Source organism: Argentina silus (genome assembly GCF_951799395.1).
Source record: "Argentina silus genome assembly, chromosome: 12".
Classification (NCBI taxonomy): domain Eukaryota; kingdom Metazoa; phylum Chordata; class Actinopteri; order Argentiniformes; family Argentinidae; genus Argentina; species Argentina silus.
In genome coordinates this window covers 19,672,676-19,689,455 of record NC_139666.1, presented here as the reverse complement: position 1 = coordinate 19,689,455, position 16,780 = coordinate 19,672,676, and the positions used below count along the sequence as shown (strand labels likewise).

Here is a 16,780-nt window from a genome sequence, read left to right as displayed (position 1 = left end):
ACACACAGATCATGTCAACAGCGATAGCATACATTTTATTGAATATAATTTGTGAATGGGAAATATTGCACACATCTGAACTGCATTGCTTTCCTTCGCCTCAGAGACATTTGACTCGTCTCAGCATGTTCTTTGGCTCCTTCTCCTAGCCCTCTCTCTGCTGCCCTCCAATGGCTGTTCCCTCCTGCTGCTCCTGCTCCACCCGGCTGATCATCTCCTCCAGGAGCTGGCTGGAGGCCCTGTCTGAGGGTGAGGAGGGCTGCTGGGTCCCCAGAGGGCTCAGGGGGACCGTGGAGCCCCCTGCTCCCCCATGGATGATCTGATGAGCTGCTTGGAGGTGCCTACGCTGGCTCTGGTGCACTGGGAGGGGGAGGGGGAAATAGAGGGGGGTGAGGTTATAGTTATATTGAGACTGAGACACAGACACAGACACACTATGTTGTATTGTATGTGGTGACAGAGGGTGCATCGGGGACAGTAGATATTCTGTCTCTGTTGTCCTGTCACCTCTTTCCCTGACGCTGATCTTGTGGACCTCAGGAATGAGGAAGCTATACACCAGGTCTGCCACAATCTCCTCCGACTGCATACTGTTCCGACTACACACACACACAAGCACACACACTCTGATCTTACTGGTTGTCTCTGAGGGGCAAATCATAAATGCACACTATCGTAAAGTTACAGTAAAAAAGATGGTGTGTGTGAGTCGTACGTGTCCTCCATGTCATATGCGATGTTGTTGACCTCCTGGGCCACTCTGTGGATCTCCTCCCTGGCCTGCTCGTCTGCTGTCTGCTCCAGGGTGCCCAGGATGATGTCCTCCAGATACAGGTCTACAGTGTCCTGGTGCACCCTCACCACCTACAGTACAGATAATACACAGCCTTTATTACACACACACACACACACACACACACACACACACACACACACACACACACACACACACACACACACACACACACACACATGCATACGCACACACACACACACACACACACACACACACACACACACACCTCTCTGAAGATCTCATCCTCCTCCCTGCGTCTCCTCTCCTCCACCTGCCTCTGCCCACTCTCCTCAGCCTCTCGGAGGCGGCGGTCTCTCTCGGCCAATAGCGTGAAGGCGTGGATCCTACGCTCCTCCTGCAGACGAATCAGCTCCTTCGATAGGAAGTCCAGCATGCCCACAAGTTCCGTGCCTGCAACACCAGCTTGGTGTGCCTCCACCAGTTTAGCCTGGGACAGGAGGGAGGACAGCAGGGTTGGAATCGGGGGACGGGGGAAACAAGGGGAGTGGGGGCACAATAGTTGAAATATAGAGTAGATATAGTGTTTGAGTTCTATGTGTGTGTGTGTGTGTGTGTGTGTGTGTGTGTGTGTGTGTGTGTACTCTCTCACCTTGTGTCTGTGTAGATCTCTCTCTTTCTGCAGGGCCAGTGTGAGCTGCGTGTCGGCTGCGTGCAGCTCCTGTTCCTCTCTCTGCAGGGCGTGAGTGGTCCTCAGCTCCTGGATCAGCTGCAGGCGCTTCTGCTTGCCTTCAAACATCTGACCCAGCCAGACAGCCAGGGGCGCACAGAGATGATGTCACAACACCACCCACAGACAGAGAGGGACAGTAGGTAGTTTCTACCCCACCCCACCCCAACCCCACCCCAATACAAACCTATAAACCTGATCCTCGCAACACACACACACACACACACACACACACACACACACACAAGCACACACCTGGTTCTGAATGCAACGTCCTCTCAGCAGCTTCTGCAGGTAGATGACAGCCAATTCTCTCTCCTCATCCCCCTAGAGAACCCAATGAAGCAATCAGAGAAAGACAACAGAAAAAGGCTTCCAGACAGCAGTACCTCCACCTGCAGCTAGGAGGTGATGGAGAGACATGAGGAGAGAGGGGGAGACAGATACTGTAGTGACCGTACAGACAGATGGTGACTGTACCTCGGGGGGCTCGTCCACTACAGGGGTCCGAGGTCGAGGTACCGGCTTCTCCGTCTTGAAGAGGAAGCGCAGGGTCTTCTTCTCTTCCACACGCCCCTTCTCCTCCTTCAGATACTTCAAGGGGAGAGGCAAGGGGATGTTATCTACTGTGTGTGTAGGTGTGTGTGCGTCTGTGTCTAGGTGTCTCAGTGTGTGTGTGTGTGCGGTACCTGGTGTGTCTTTGTCAGCTCCATCTCCCTGCGTTCAGAGCGTTTGACGAAGCCCTTGCTGGCTTTAGGTTTGGGTGCCTTTATGCAAGGCTCTGTCACCGAGGTGGGAAGTCCCGCCTCCAGCGCCAGCAGACCTGTGATTGATAGACAGAAAGACGACTAGTCTCTCACTATTTTGACCATGTACAATGTTGTCTTTTGACCACTATTCATGAACCATTCCCTTTGGGTTGGGTTGACAAAGTTGTCCGAGAGAGTGAGACCTTCGTAGGTGTTCAGGTAGTGGCTCTTGACGACGTTGCGTTGGGAGTGGCGGTCGGGGAAAAGGCCGACGCGGGACATTGGAGCGTACGTCTGAGACGAGTAGTCGGAATAGTCTCTGATGATGTCACGGCGTTCCACCTTTCCCTCCACGTTCCTCCTCTTAGACGTCAACTTCCGCATGGCTGAGAGAGAGAGAGAGAGACAGAGAGAGAGAGAGTGAGGCAGAGGTAGAGAGAAAGAGAGGTGGAAAAGTGCAGAGATACAGTCTAGCATCAAGCCCTACTGTATTTATTTCATTATGTCCAAGGGAGTGCTTGATATTTATTTCCAAAGAATATCGAACAGAAAGCAGATGATCCTATGGATCTCCCAGGGCTCTGGGAGGTCTTACAGATGATGTAGTCATTTCGGATCTTCTGCAGCCTGCTCTCCTTGTCTCTGTAGTGCTGGGCGTACTTCAGGTCCAGTCTCTCCACTGTGGCTTCCTGCTGGGCCTCCTCTCTCTGCCTCAGGAGGTTCTTCAGCAGGGCCAGACGAGCCTCCTGCAGCCTGGGGGGAGGGGAGGGGGGTGACAGGGGGTGGACACGGGAGGAGAGAAAGAACATACCTGAAGTATGAACTTTCATCACATCATTATCTCTGCATTGACTCCCTCCATCTCTTTCAGGCTACTCATTCCAGTATTCATCCTCCTCTCCTCCTTGTTCCCTCGTTTCACTCACTTCTGGATCTCGTCCTCCCTGAAGGCCCACTCCTTCCTCTCCATCTCGTCCATCATCCTCTTCCTCTTGTCCAGTTGGCTGAGGTCACTCAGGGGCGGCAGCGTGGCCTCCCACGCCCGCTTAGCCCTCGCCCGCTCTATCATCTCCACCTCCGCCAGGCCCACAGGCAGACCCCGACCTGGGAGGGGGGTGATAGGGGACAGGGTGGAAGATGGGGGAGGGTACCAGTGAGGATATCAGAGGTATGGGTGCAGGCAGGAGGGAAGGTTAGAACGAGAGAAGAGGGATGGGGCAGTGTTGGTAGCCGAGAGTGTGTTAGAGATAACTACTGTATAGAGAGAGAGGGAGATGATAGGCCACTAAGCTCATACCCCATGTCAGCGTGGCCAGAGTCAGGAGTTCTGGGGGGGCCGTCCCTGGCCGTACCACATATTCAGGGGTGTAGGGGTCTGTCTGTGCCTCACTGTCCCTGTAGTCTGTCTGGATCCCCACAGTGCGCTGGAACGGGGTGAGCGGTCGCTCATTACCCCCCTTCACTGTGGAGTAGGGGTTCGCTCTACGTGGAGGGGGTGGGGGTGGGGGTGGGGGTGGGGAGGGACTTATTTTCATCTTATTGAGGGGGGAATTTGATTTCAATATTAACACTGACAGCAACTGATATTGTGATGAGTTAACTAGAAACCAGTCCTGGACTTACTTGGGCAATGCAAAAACCACATCAGGGGGAACTTGCTGGGCAAAAGGGATCAGAGGGCTGGAAGAGAGATCAAATATAGGGAAATGGTGTTGTGGAAATGAGAAATCTTTCTAATGTCTAACTAATGCCAGTATTTTTTGTTACACATATTTTTGTCTAAATCTGAAAACTCAAACAAAGGTAAACATTTCTCTGCTGGCACAAGAACACATATGTCTTGTGTGACCTTAGTTCTCAATGGTTTGTATGTGAATCGGATGTATCAGTGAAGATAACAAGAGTTGGGTGATCTTATTCTCGTGACTTCAGAGGCTTCCCCTCAGACCCCTGACCCCACACCGTGACCTTACCGCTTGAAAAACTTGCAGCGATCAGCACCAGACACACGACAGTCTTCACTTCCTCTGGCTTGGTACTGAACACCAGCAATGACCCTAAATAAAGAAACAAAACAAAACAATGACATACAGCAGCAGTAGAAAGAAAGACCTTTTTTGGTATAGATGAAGTTGTATGTGAATTATGATATCCACTGAAGTATCCATCGACTTCCCATACTCCTTGAGGAACAATGTGTGTGTGTGTGTGTGTGTGTGTGTGTGTTACCCTGTCAGTTGCTGTAGTGCCTCTCTGCGTTGTTCCGTGTGCCCTCGCCAGCGGCGGTCTATAAAAGCGGGTACAGGGTCTGTGGTGTCCAGACGCAGGGCATAACGCGGGTGATGCGGCAGGTGGCTGAACATCGCCGCAAACTCTGGAACTTTCCTCTGAGCGAAGGGACAGGTGAAGAGAGGCAATTTCACAAGGTTGTATTTCACTTGATTGTGTTATATTCTAACATATAAATAAAGTCTTATAAGTTAAGTCCTTCACGTTATAGTTTATCATTTTAAATATAAGAATGGACAATGAACGTCCAGCTCACCGACTGACCCTGATGGCTACTGACCGGACAGGTCCATATACTTACCACCCGGTCAACAGATGCATGTGCTTTAAAGCTGGCCCTTGCATGGTCCATTTCTCCGGACACAGTGTATACGGTATCTATAACACAATTTATCAATTTATCAAAACATGGAATCTTGACTGCTTGCAAAATGCGATTACAGTGCGCACAGTGAGCTAGCAAGGTAAGCAAGGCCAAACAGCTAGCAAACTTACCATACAGGTAGTCGTGCACCCGCTGTTGTCTGAAACCTTTATTGCTCTCATTTTGCTTATTAAAGGTGCGAGTGACTGACACACTCATTTTTGCATCAATTAAAATCCACTTCAATTAAAAAAAAAAAGTGCAGCTTGCTATGTTCTAACAAGTTCTAGCTAGCTCGCTAAGCTAGCTGTGAAAACTTCAGAGATGATCCTCCCGTCTCCGTAACCATGGAGACTGTAAACGGTCCTTCCGAGGAAGACTGTAGAGGCGCAGTTTGTATCGTGTTCGCCAGGGGGCAGTATAATCACGTATGTCATGTTCGGGCTTTTCTCAATATTTTCACCCCACTTATGAGGATGGCAAAAGCTACCAGTCAACATAAGAGGAAAGGACATTTAGAGAAAAGGAGGAGGAGTGGCAGGCAATGGAAGACATAACTGATCATGGGTTGCATCACTGGCAACAACATGCTTGTGGGTAAAGGACTGGGTGAATGGATGAGAATACACACATGCACTTAGTTATTGTATGTCACTCTGGATCATGGCATCTGCTTAATGACTAAAATGTAAAATGTAACACACACACACACACACACACACACACACACACACACACACACACACACAGTATCAGATCAGATTAGATTTGTTTGTCAATGTTTTCCACACACACACACACACACACACACACACACACACACACACAATCAGGTCAGATTTGTTGTTTGTTTGTCAATGTTTTCCACACACACACACACACACACACACACACACACACACACACACACATACCGTGACAATGTGTCTGAGAGAAGAGAGTAGAGTGTGTTGCTTTCATTTTCATTAAGTTTCGAGTTACGTTCCGTTAGTCAGCACCTCCACTTGGGTGTGCATTCTCTATTCTCTTGATCATCTTCTTTTTCCAACCACAGCAACACAAACAATGCATTTACCGTAAAAAGGACAACACCTTGCTCAGAGTATGTGTAGGCTATAACCATGTGTAACAGCATTGTCAAATAGACAAGCATAGAGTTAGGAAAAGAAAATGTGCTGAAAAATGATTAGTATTATTATGACACATTGTTTTCACAATGTGGCTTTTAATAGCTAATGTGTTCGCCGAGCTCCTTTGAGACCTCATGTCCGGACACACACACACACACACACACACACACACACACACACACACACACACATACAGTGAATGCATTTAGTCACTCTTCTATAACCACACAGTACACTCACAAAGCTAATGAAGAAGAGATTCAACTTCACCCTTAAGTGTTATGTTAACTGCATCATGGTTAGAGGCTTTATAGACCTTAGACAATATTACATAATAGAGAAGTGAGAATTAGTTACAGACAAACAGACAAGTCTTGTCTGATTATGACTGGTCTCAGAGGTGGTTAGTTTAAATGCAGATGAAATCAGTAATGCTGTAAACCACTCAGCTTATCACAGTGACATGTCCTCATGACTGAACCTCAACCAGGCCAGCAGAGTCCTCTTTGAAACCACATGGACAGCAGTAGAGGCTGGTGGAGGTAGAAATCACAGACACGCTCATGGAATGGAATCATGGTGTTTGATATCATTCCTCATTCCATTCCATGCATTACAGTTCACCAGTCCTCCGATTTCTACCTCCACCAGCCAACCACCCATGGACAGATACCAATGGGACAAGTAGATGTTTGTCTAAGTGAAATGTGTGAGTATCATAACTCTTTATACGTAATTTCTGTATATTCTATCACTACTATACATGACAGGTAATTCCAGTGCTACTGTAGGTCACATGCTTCCTTCTTCTTTTGCCACATCAGAAATGTCTCATCTTTGTTTTTGAGTAATCTACTGCCAATAGTCAGAAATTACAACACCAACATCTTTTATTTTTAAGTATTGCAATATCTGAGAAAAGCGACTTCCTCTGTGTTAAGTGTTGCCAGCTCACAATCACCAGATCGGGCTGCTGTATGACCAAGTTAGGTAAAGAAAGGCTAATATTAACCCACTGAAGTAAAGGAGAAAGATCAAACACTGATACTGCTTGGTTTCATTATCACTTGCAATCATTGACTGTCGTTGCAGTTCAGTGTAACGCAAATTATTTAAATCTGCACTTAAACCACCACTATCAAGATGTTTTCCCTTGCCACTGTGCCCTATATCTTTCTCCCCTCTGGGGAATTTTTGTTTTGCTTGGCTTGTTTTTTTGGGGGTCTATGGTTTGGTGTTTGACCATATTGTTTGTATTGTATTTATTGTTTATATTGTTTGGTGTCGTTGTGAAGCACTTTTGTTGTGATGCGACATTTGTCTATGTAAAAAGTGCTAGACAAATGGAATTGATTTGATTTATATTTTGTCATTTCTGTACACATTATTTGGAGTAGAAAATAAAATCCAGTGATTCTGATTCTGATGACTAGACATATCACATAGCCATGGCCCAGTCCTCCCCCTCCACTCCCCCATACAGCTGCAGTTCAGATGATTATCAACAGGATGGTGAAGGGGGGTGATTTGCTATGTGGTACACTGCTCTAACTTTTGCTAATATCAAGTGAGCATGTGCTTGGGGTACATACTGAACCACATCCTGTTAAACTATGTCTCTGTCAAAACCACACAGGCTAATTGTTTGCATATGACCGTTAATCTCCCATCTGAGAGGAACAAATGTAGATGAAGGAGTCATCATCAATGTTTGTTCTCTCTCTCTTGCTAACAACAATACTGTATAATCAGCTGTATAGCATGGAAATGGAAATGCAAGCTATTTATGGTTTAGGACATGCCATGAAAGTTTCTTCCCAGCATGAAGGAGCTGAGGGACTTTCGACAGCCCCCATCAGTCATGAAGCAGCGTAACATTAGGGAACTTTAAGGTCACAATGAGCTAGTTGCCGTGCTTAGCGTGCTTGCCGAGACTTAGCGCTTACTGAGATTGATGTCCAAAATGCTTCATGAATTATTTTTTATAAAATGGTATTTAACCTTTATTTTGGCAGCGAGTCCCATTGAGACCAAGGCGTCTTTTAATAATGTAATATATGCCATTTAGCTGACGCTTTTTATCCATAGTGACTTACATTGCAATGAGTGCATACATTTTTCAGTATATATGGTCCCAGCAGGAAACAAACCCACAACCTAAGTATTGTTAGCACTATAAAGCATGGCGCCACGCCACACCATGCTCTACCAACTGAGCCACAGAGAACCACTTTTAAAAGGGACTTTAAAAAAAAAATATATATATTTAGGCCATTTCTGCTTTATTGGGATAGAGACAGAAGAGATTGACAGGAAGGATGGGAGAGAGAGGAGGGATGACATGCAAGATAGGTCGAGGGTCGGAATCGAACCAGGAATCTTGCGATTACGTGGTAAGCCCATTAGTGTGCTACGCCACTAAGCGCCCCCACAAGGGACTTTTACACACAATTTACAAGCATACATCATACAAAATGACAGCATTATAAAACAGAGTCAGGAAAAACAATCACAATTTTCAACAAAGAGGTCCTTGATCAAAATTTTAAATTGTAACGTCTCGTCCTGTTTCTTAGTTTATGTTTGTCTTTGTTTCATGTTATTCATTTCTTGTTTCCTGTTTATTTTTGTGTTTGTTGTCTCTCGTTTCAGACACTTCACTGCCGGCCCTTGTGTGTTTCCCGCCTGTGTGATTGTTGACCCGCCCTGATTGGCTTCACCTGTCCCTCATTATCCTTCTCTGTGTATTTAGTCTGTGTGTTCTCCTGTCTCTGTGCCAGTTTGTCTTTGTACCTTGGTGTCATACATCCCAGCAATTTACCTAGTGTTAAGTATTCCTGGTTTTTGATCTACAATTGTTTTTCTGCCTTTCTGACTACCCCTTACTGGATTATCTGCATACTCATTGACTGCCTACCTGTGTATCGAACCATGCTTTTTTTGGAATTAAAGACTATTCTTTTGGATTTAAGTTTTTGCCTCTGAGTCGTGCAGTTGAGTCCTCTGCCTGCGTGCTACAGTCATTACAGAAATTGCCCGAGCGGCACCAGAACAACCAACTAATGTAATCTGTAGATTGTTCCAGCACCGAGGTGCACCAAAACTAAATGAAATAATCTGATAGATAGAACTAGTTAGGTTTCCTGCAGTATTTGAGGAGCCACCCTATCTCACACACAGTATGAGTGTATGGAATCTGATGTGGAATTTCACATACTGTGATGCTTCGACACTTATATTTGTATTTCTGATACATGACTTGAGCATGTGACGCTTGTTTCTTAAATTTGTTTCAGAGAGTTGGTGTTGCAGTGAGCATGTGACCGACTGGAGAGGAAGTGGCTCACAGCGTCACCCTGTGTGGGAGAGAGAGGCAGATGTGGGCAGAGGAGAAGGGAGAGAAGGGAGGGATTACTTAGTCAAACTTTTAAGTTACAGTCGAAGGTTGATCTTTCGATCAAGACTAGGGGACAGACAGGCTTAAGGAGGTGAAGAGAGATCATCTCCGAAAAGGATTTGGGGCCCCGAGAGAAGACAGACTAACCAGTTATAGGGTTGAGGGGCTCAGGATTTGGGGTTAAGGGTTTAGGGTTCAGACATAGGGTTCTCTAGTGTTTTTTGGGACAGGTGGTACAAGTGGCCTGTTCTCGGGAAACCATAAACCCACTGGAGAGATGAGGACCTTGTGGATTCTAGGCATCCTATCCCTTCTGGTTGTGTCTGTATGGAGCAATAGAAAAGGTTTGATCACCTCAACACTTCATAAAATGTTCTTTTACCGTACAGGTCTATACTTCTGGTGTTGGTGTCGGTGAACGGTGGTCCCGTCACGTCACGTCAAGTCAGGCTTTATTTTCACAATGTCTCGATACACTTTACAAAAGATGTGTCTATCATAATTTATCATTATGTATTGTTATTGTTGGTTTGCAAACCCATCAAATGAGCAGTTTGTGATGGAAACATTATTTGCTGCTCCATGTTTTATTGAAATGTATAACATTTCAACGATTGTTGAACATACTCTGTATAGCTTCCAAACACTATAGGCCTAATCTGGTATATACTGTGTGTGCCATTTGGCAGACACTTTTATCCAAAGCAATTAACAGTACAGTGAGTGCATACATTTGTTGTATACGGTCCCACAGGAAATGTTGCATTGCTAGAGCCATGCTCTACCAACTGAACCACACACGATCAGTATTGTAGGCCTATGTCAAAGTTAATCACTGAATACGATTGAGCCAAAAATAGATTATATTATACACACATAGATTATAAACATAATAGATTTTATATTATACACACACACACACACACACGCACACACACACATTTGGCTGCCTATTGTTGTTCTGATTAACCTTTGTCTTCTACCTCAACTACAACTATGTGGGCTTCAGTAAAACCCCCAGGATCTAGATGATAGTGAAATGTGTATTGAGAGTTCCATGCAGTTGTGGTCAGACTGAAGCATGGCAAGGTGAATGGAACAGATTTTTGGAGATTATGCAGACAGGTGGGAGAAAAAAAGTAGCATAGTAGAGTATGAGGGCTGGTATGATTTCCACATGAACAAACATGTGTTTCCCCTGTACTTATAGGAAATAGTGATTTCAGAGAGATCTGAGAATACAGCTGTATGATACAGCTTTTCTTCATTGTGGGGACTCTAAAGAGGAAGTGACATTATCGTTGAAGAAAAGTGTGGGGGTCTTGTGGGTTTTCTATACGACCACAGGGAAGGGTTACACCTGTCAAATGTAAACATAAATATGGGGGGGAAGTGACCCAAAACCAACTCTTACATCAGAGGTACTTCTGTAGTTAAACCGTCAACCTCCCATGACATCATAGTTTATGTGTGACAATAGGAGCTATTTTTAGAAAGTGAATGTCTAAACTGAGAACAAAATACAAAAACATTGCGATACTGTAGGCCTACAGTAGGCCTACTATATTTTACAACCATCATAAGTATGTTCACTACGGCTTGGTTTCCTCTGCCAGGAAAATACTTCACTAACAGCTATTGTAACTTTTCAATCTGGGCAAATCAACTTTCAAATGTTCATTAACACTTTGGTCAGGAGACCATCTTGTAAAACCTCTGTCACTGATCTTTAAACTACTAGCAGATACATGATCAGCCCATCTGTCTTTCTCGACGTCAGTGGAGGCTGGTGGAGGTAGAAATTGGAGGACGGGCTCATTGTAATGCATGGAACGTAATGAGGAATGGTATCAAACACAATACCATTCCTCATTCCGTTCCATGCATTACAATGAGCCCGTCCTCCTATTTCTACCTCCACCAGCCTCCCCTGCTCAACACACAGGTTCTGTATATCTTCTATACTGTTTCTGATTCTAACTCATGTTAACCATGCTTCGTTCAATGTCCTGCTTTGTTGATTTCTGCATTGCTACTCAGCTAACATACAATTCCATCCCCTCTCAGGACGTAACATCTCTCACACTACTCCTTCCATGTTTGCGTGCACACGAGATCTATTCCATGGTAAAAGTCCTTCCTATTCACCAAACCTGCTCTCTTGTTACTGTATGGGCCTGCATGGGTATTGTCTCACAGTAAGCTACTGTTCAGAAAAAGGGCTATATCTTTAGGAGAGGAGAAAGAGGAAATGAGGCATTTCCTGTTTCTGGGATAAAGCCTGTTATTCTGCGTGGCTCCGTCAGATAAGTGTTGATATATCCGGCAGAGCCACTCAATATCCTGTATGACTTGTAAAAAGAGGATTATCCACTTCATGTAGTGTATATATTTGTGATCATCACACATGTTCAGATACAGTGCCTTTGGAAACTATGCAAATCTGAGACCCTATAAAACAAAGATATTAATTCCAAAATTACATGAACTATTATCCTTGCATTAAGATGGACTCAATTCAATTTATTGAGTGATTTGTTGATGACATTTTTGCATTTTAGCATATTTTAAGAGTGTCATAGCAAAGGGTCTGAATACTTATGTACATGAGGTATTTAAATTTGAATACATTTACTGAAATTTCTAAAAACCTGTTTTCGCTTTGTCATTCTGGGGTATTGTGTGTGCATTGATGGCAAATTCTTTTAATTAAATCCATTTTAAATTGAGTCTATAACACAACAAAATGTGGAAAAAGTGAAGGGGTCTGAATACTTTCCGAAGGCACTGTACTTTATAACACATTTGGATTTGTCATTGTCTTTTTTTTTGTATCTCATTTTAATTCATGATTCATTTCAGTCTCCCAAAGTAAACACTTTAAGCTGGGTAGTAGTGTCGACCTCAAGTGCAGCAATAAGACGTGGAATGAGATGATCTACACCATCTGGAATATAGAACTGGCTGGAAGAAAGTGTCGTATATCGTTCAGTGATGATGGCCAAGATAGCAACTCCTGCAACGATGATAAGGTGATGCTCAACACGTCCAACGGTGAATCCTACCTGCATATACCAAAATTCTCCAATGATGATGTGGGGATCTACTGTTGTGAATCTGTGCACCGAGGCGGAAGCAACTCTGCAAACTTTGACGTGTCCCTAGTAGGTAAGAAAACCTTTCCTTTTCATTCTATTATCTTATCTTCACTAATGTGCAATGTACTCATCTTAAACCCTGTACATTTCAGCATGACTCTGTGGTGTCTTTTGTGCTTTTGTTCACATGAGTAGCCTATGTTGTGCTCCAGGGGAGGCTGGTGGAGGTAGAAATCGGAGGACGGGCTCATTGTAATGCATGGAATGGAATGAAGAATAGTATCAAACGTGTGTTTGAGCCCGTCCTTCGATTTCTCCCTCCACCAGCTTCCCCTGTTGTGCTCCTGTGCTGTGTTGAGTATAGGGTATAGGGTGGGTCTGATTCCTCCTCTCCTCCCCTGTGTGTGAAGCCCCTCCGAGGGTCTCTACCTGGCAGGAGTGGGAGGACAACAGACGGGTGGCGGTGTGTTTGGCAGAGGGGGGGAAACCTGCCGCCTCCATCTTTTGGCAGGACACATCAAACTCCTCCTCAGCGACAACTAAAACGAACCCAGACGGTTCTTACACCGTGACGAGTCGATTGGTTCTTCCGAAGGGCGTCATTACGGGCAACCAGACCTGTGTCGTCACCCATCCCTACTGGACTGTGGAAGAAAGGGAGACCCTGCGGATCACTGCAGGTACACGTTGTCAATGTGATTCATTCAGAGCAATAAGGCAAACAAAGCACTTTTAAAGAGTGGGATTGGGGGGGCGGGCGGAATAATATGACTAACAGATTGTGCTTTCAGATTGGCTTATGGTTTTTGGTTTATTAAGAAGTAAATGCCAACTGGGTCATGGGGGTGAGGTCCTAGGTAGAGAAGAGATAAGTCATCACAAATGTGGTAATAATGACACACTATTCACAAATCACAGCAGGAGTATATACAGTGCCTTCGGAAAGTATTCAGACCCCTTCACTTTTTCCACATTTTGTCGTGTTATAGACTCAATTTAAAATGGATTCAATTAAAATAATTTGCCATCAGTCCACACACAATACCTCAGAATAACAAAGTGAAAACACGTTTTTAGGAATTTCAGTAAACTGATTACAATTGAAATACAGAAATACCTCATGTTCATTGTAATCAATTTACTGACATTTCTAAAAACTTGTTTTCGCTTTGTCATTCTGGGGTATTGTGTGTGGATTGATGGCAAATTATTATGAAGGGGTCTGAATACTTTCCGAAGGCACTGTAGCTTTGAATGAGCAGTGTAATTGCACAATAACGTGGTCATGCGTGTAAACACCAATTATATGCCTCATGTCTTATCATTCCATCTTTTAGGGGTATCCTCGAGGATTGTTATCATCTCCATGGTCTGTATCGTCTGTATTGTCGTGGCAGTTCTGGGTGGTTTATACATCTTTCTAAGGCACAACAGCACCAGGTAGGTTGACTTATCGTATGATTAAATCATGAATAGAAATAAACCTGATTTATCATAGTTTGTTGTTATTTTCATGTGGTGTTGAGCTGATTTTTGTCATATTCTCTCTGTGTCTTCCAGGCATTGCTGTGGACCCAACACCACCACACAAGTTGAGCCCAAATCACCACCGGTACGCCCTGTACTCCACTACCGCATGCTGTGAAGTTATTACCATAAATACTTCACTTCACATACACTGTTGGAATATTATGTATCGAGTTGTGTTGTTTTGTTCATAATGTTTCTCTGTGTTCCTCAGGTACAAGAGGTGGAGGAAGTGGAGCCGTATGCCAGCTACGTGCAGCGAGTGAACTCTATATACAACTCGTCTGCAGATCTGTTCAGATAACACACACACACACACACACACACACACACACACACACACACACACACACACACACACACACACACACACACACACACACACACACACACACACGCACAACCCTATTCACACCACTGTGAGGATTTGCTGAGAAACTAGGACAGCCCAAACCACTGTGAGACATGAGGTGGAGACATGGACATGATGCAGGGCTTCTGGTAATAGAGGAAATCTCCCCCGCAGACTCCGCCCTGCTGTGACTCTTTACTGTGGAGGCTGGTGGAAACAGGGCTTCCACTCAGCGGAGAACTATACATGTAGTCCTTCCCTGCAACTATGTCAAACCTCACCGTCGAGCCTCATAGGAGGCAATGAGGATGTGGACAACTTTGATATTGTGCTAAAACTCCATTATAGCCACAGCCAAGCACACAGATTGCTAAAAAAAACACCGTAGTCAGAACTCTGTGAGGCGAAGGTGAAAGGCAGACTGAGAAGACTGCATTCTACCATACAGAGACATAGGGCAGAGATTTGTTTTTGTTAATTGACTGGTGTAGTTAGACCAGGGGAGCCTGGGGGAGGTAGACATCGCAGGATGGGCTCATTGTAATGCATGGAATGGAATGAGGAATGGTATGAAATACGTGTATCCCATTCCATGCATTGCACTGAGCCCATCCTCTGATTTCTTTCTCCACCAGCGTCCCCTAAGTTAGACTGTACTCTCTCATTCACCCTCCATGCTGAGAAGAGGGTGAAGAGGCCGGACCCCAGCTTCTGGCTGAGGGACTCGTAGCACCATCCATGCTTACACTAAGCAGCAATTGCAAAGGGGAGGCTACACCTACATTTAACTTTTCATTAAACACTCATGTGACTGTTCACACCATTTTGTGTCAAGTGTGCAATTTTGAGATGTTTCATCCAAAATCTAATATATGTCAATTGACCTGATGTCTTATTTGAAGTTTGTATGTACAGTATAACTTAATCTGTGTGTTTTGTAATAAAAAACAATTATTGTAAACTTTAGGCTACATCCTGATTCGTTGAGGAAAGGATGTGAGACACACACAGACACACATACACACAAATTTTTTCTGTGGTTTAATTTACGAGAAAAAGCTCAGTAACTAAGACTGATCATACACTAGGATACCACAGGTCCTCTTTACTAGAAATGTGATAATCATAATACAATTGATACAATTGATTCAACTCAACAGCCTTGACTCAATCCCAACATCCACAACGTTCAGTACGACAGGTTTGGTTCACACACAATCTGTAACTTGTGTTCTGTTATGTTTATGTTATGTTCATATTTTTGTCTAAAAAAGTTGTCCATCAAAGTTGGTCAGTCAGTGCATTTGAGAAATGATCAAATCTTATAACTTTGTACTATCCTATTTATTACGCTATGAGCTATTTATTACGCTATTGTTCTGGTTGTACTTAATAATGTACATAATCATTTTCGCTATGTCTTCTGCATGTAGGTTGAATCTGTGGTGTGGTGTGAAAGTGTGCATGATTGGTACATCTTACGTCACAGTGTAAACCCTAGAGGACTCAGTATGATGGGATGTGGCGCTATCTACTGGAAGATATTGGTAATACCAGTTTATAAGACAGGATCAGGTTTGTGTGTGTGCGTGTGTGCGCGCGTGCGCGTGCGTGTGTGTATGTGTATTTATGTACTGTAAGTGTAAAGTTAATAGTCCTTGACTCTTTGACTTCTGCTCTCAAAGTGTTGTATTAACCAGCACTTCGCCTTTCATAGTAAGAAAATATGTACTGATTCAATCTTGTATTTACAAAGAACGATCTGCTGTTGATAATGCAGCATTACAAATGACAAAATAAAAGTCTTTAATGGCCTTTTTCAATAAACTTTAAACAAAGAATACAAAGATTTTACGCCCATCACTGGAAAACATCATGAAATAAAAACAAATTAACAAAAATCAAAAATAGAATGTTTCATAAATTAACAGTCTCACATACCCCACATTCAAGTCGATTTGTGCAAAGAAAACACATACCATACAGTACCATTCAAACACATAAATGAACCACACAAAGCCTAAACATCTCTCTCTCTAAGGCATTGTTGTTCTACCAAATGCTCTTTTGCTCATGAGCCCATGGTGTTTGTGGTGTACATGTAATGGTGGCATTTGAGAGTACGGTGTCAGTATAAAAGCTCATTCTCTGGTCGCTTGGTTTCCTGGTCAAATAAACCACTATTTCACTCATAAACTTAAGCATGATTTTCTCTCAGGTGAAATCACTGTCCATCAGTATGTGGGCCTGTGCCAGGGGAGGCTGGTGGAGGTAGAAATCAGAGAACGGCCTCAGTGTAATGCATGGAATAGATTGAGGAATTCTTGAACTGGATATCTTTAATATCTTTAACTGCCTTATAAGACCAAAAGTTTTTTTTTTTTTAAATT

At 44.0% G+C, this 16,780-nt stretch overlaps 2 protein-coding genes across 3 annotated transcripts; one reads left to right on the top strand and one right to left on the bottom strand.

The window, feature by feature from the left end:
- Positions 1–145: 145 nt before the first annotated feature.
- cfap91 (cilia and flagella associated protein 91) lies at positions 146–5,105 on the bottom strand (the record flags this gene model as incomplete). Its single annotated transcript, XM_083682638.1, has 17 exons — positions 146–360; positions 508–599; positions 716–864; positions 1,023–1,244; positions 1,407–1,553; positions 1,740–1,811; positions 1,965–2,078; positions 2,174–2,307; positions 2,437–2,619; positions 2,829–2,986; positions 3,160–3,337; positions 3,531–3,715; positions 3,857–3,913; positions 4,207–4,290; positions 4,463–4,620; positions 4,824–4,900; positions 5,018–5,105. The coding sequence occupies 17 exons, from the start codon at positions 5,103–5,105 to the stop codon at positions 146–148; spliced, it is 2,313 nt and encodes a 770-aa protein (XP_083538764.1).
- Positions 5,106–9,598: 4,493 nt separating this feature from the next.
- On the top strand, positions 9,599–15,314 carry LOC310813522 (cell surface glycoprotein CD200 receptor 1-A). 2 transcript variants are annotated; one of them, XM_083682566.1, is made up of 7 exons: positions 9,599–9,757; positions 11,481–11,540; positions 12,276–12,581; positions 12,922–13,191; positions 13,849–13,951; positions 14,072–14,123; positions 14,253–15,314. In XM_083682566.1, exons 1-7 carry the CDS (start codon positions 9,691–9,693, stop codon positions 14,340–14,342), a joined length of 948 nt encoding a protein of 315 aa, XP_083538692.1. In that variant the 5' UTR covers positions 9,599–9,690; the 3' UTR covers positions 14,343–15,314. The 2 variants fall into 2 exon arrangements, with proteins under 2 accessions (XP_083538692.1, XP_083538693.1); XM_083682567.1 differs by lacking the exon at positions 11,481–11,540.
- Positions 15,315–16,780: the final 1,466 nt, after the last annotated feature.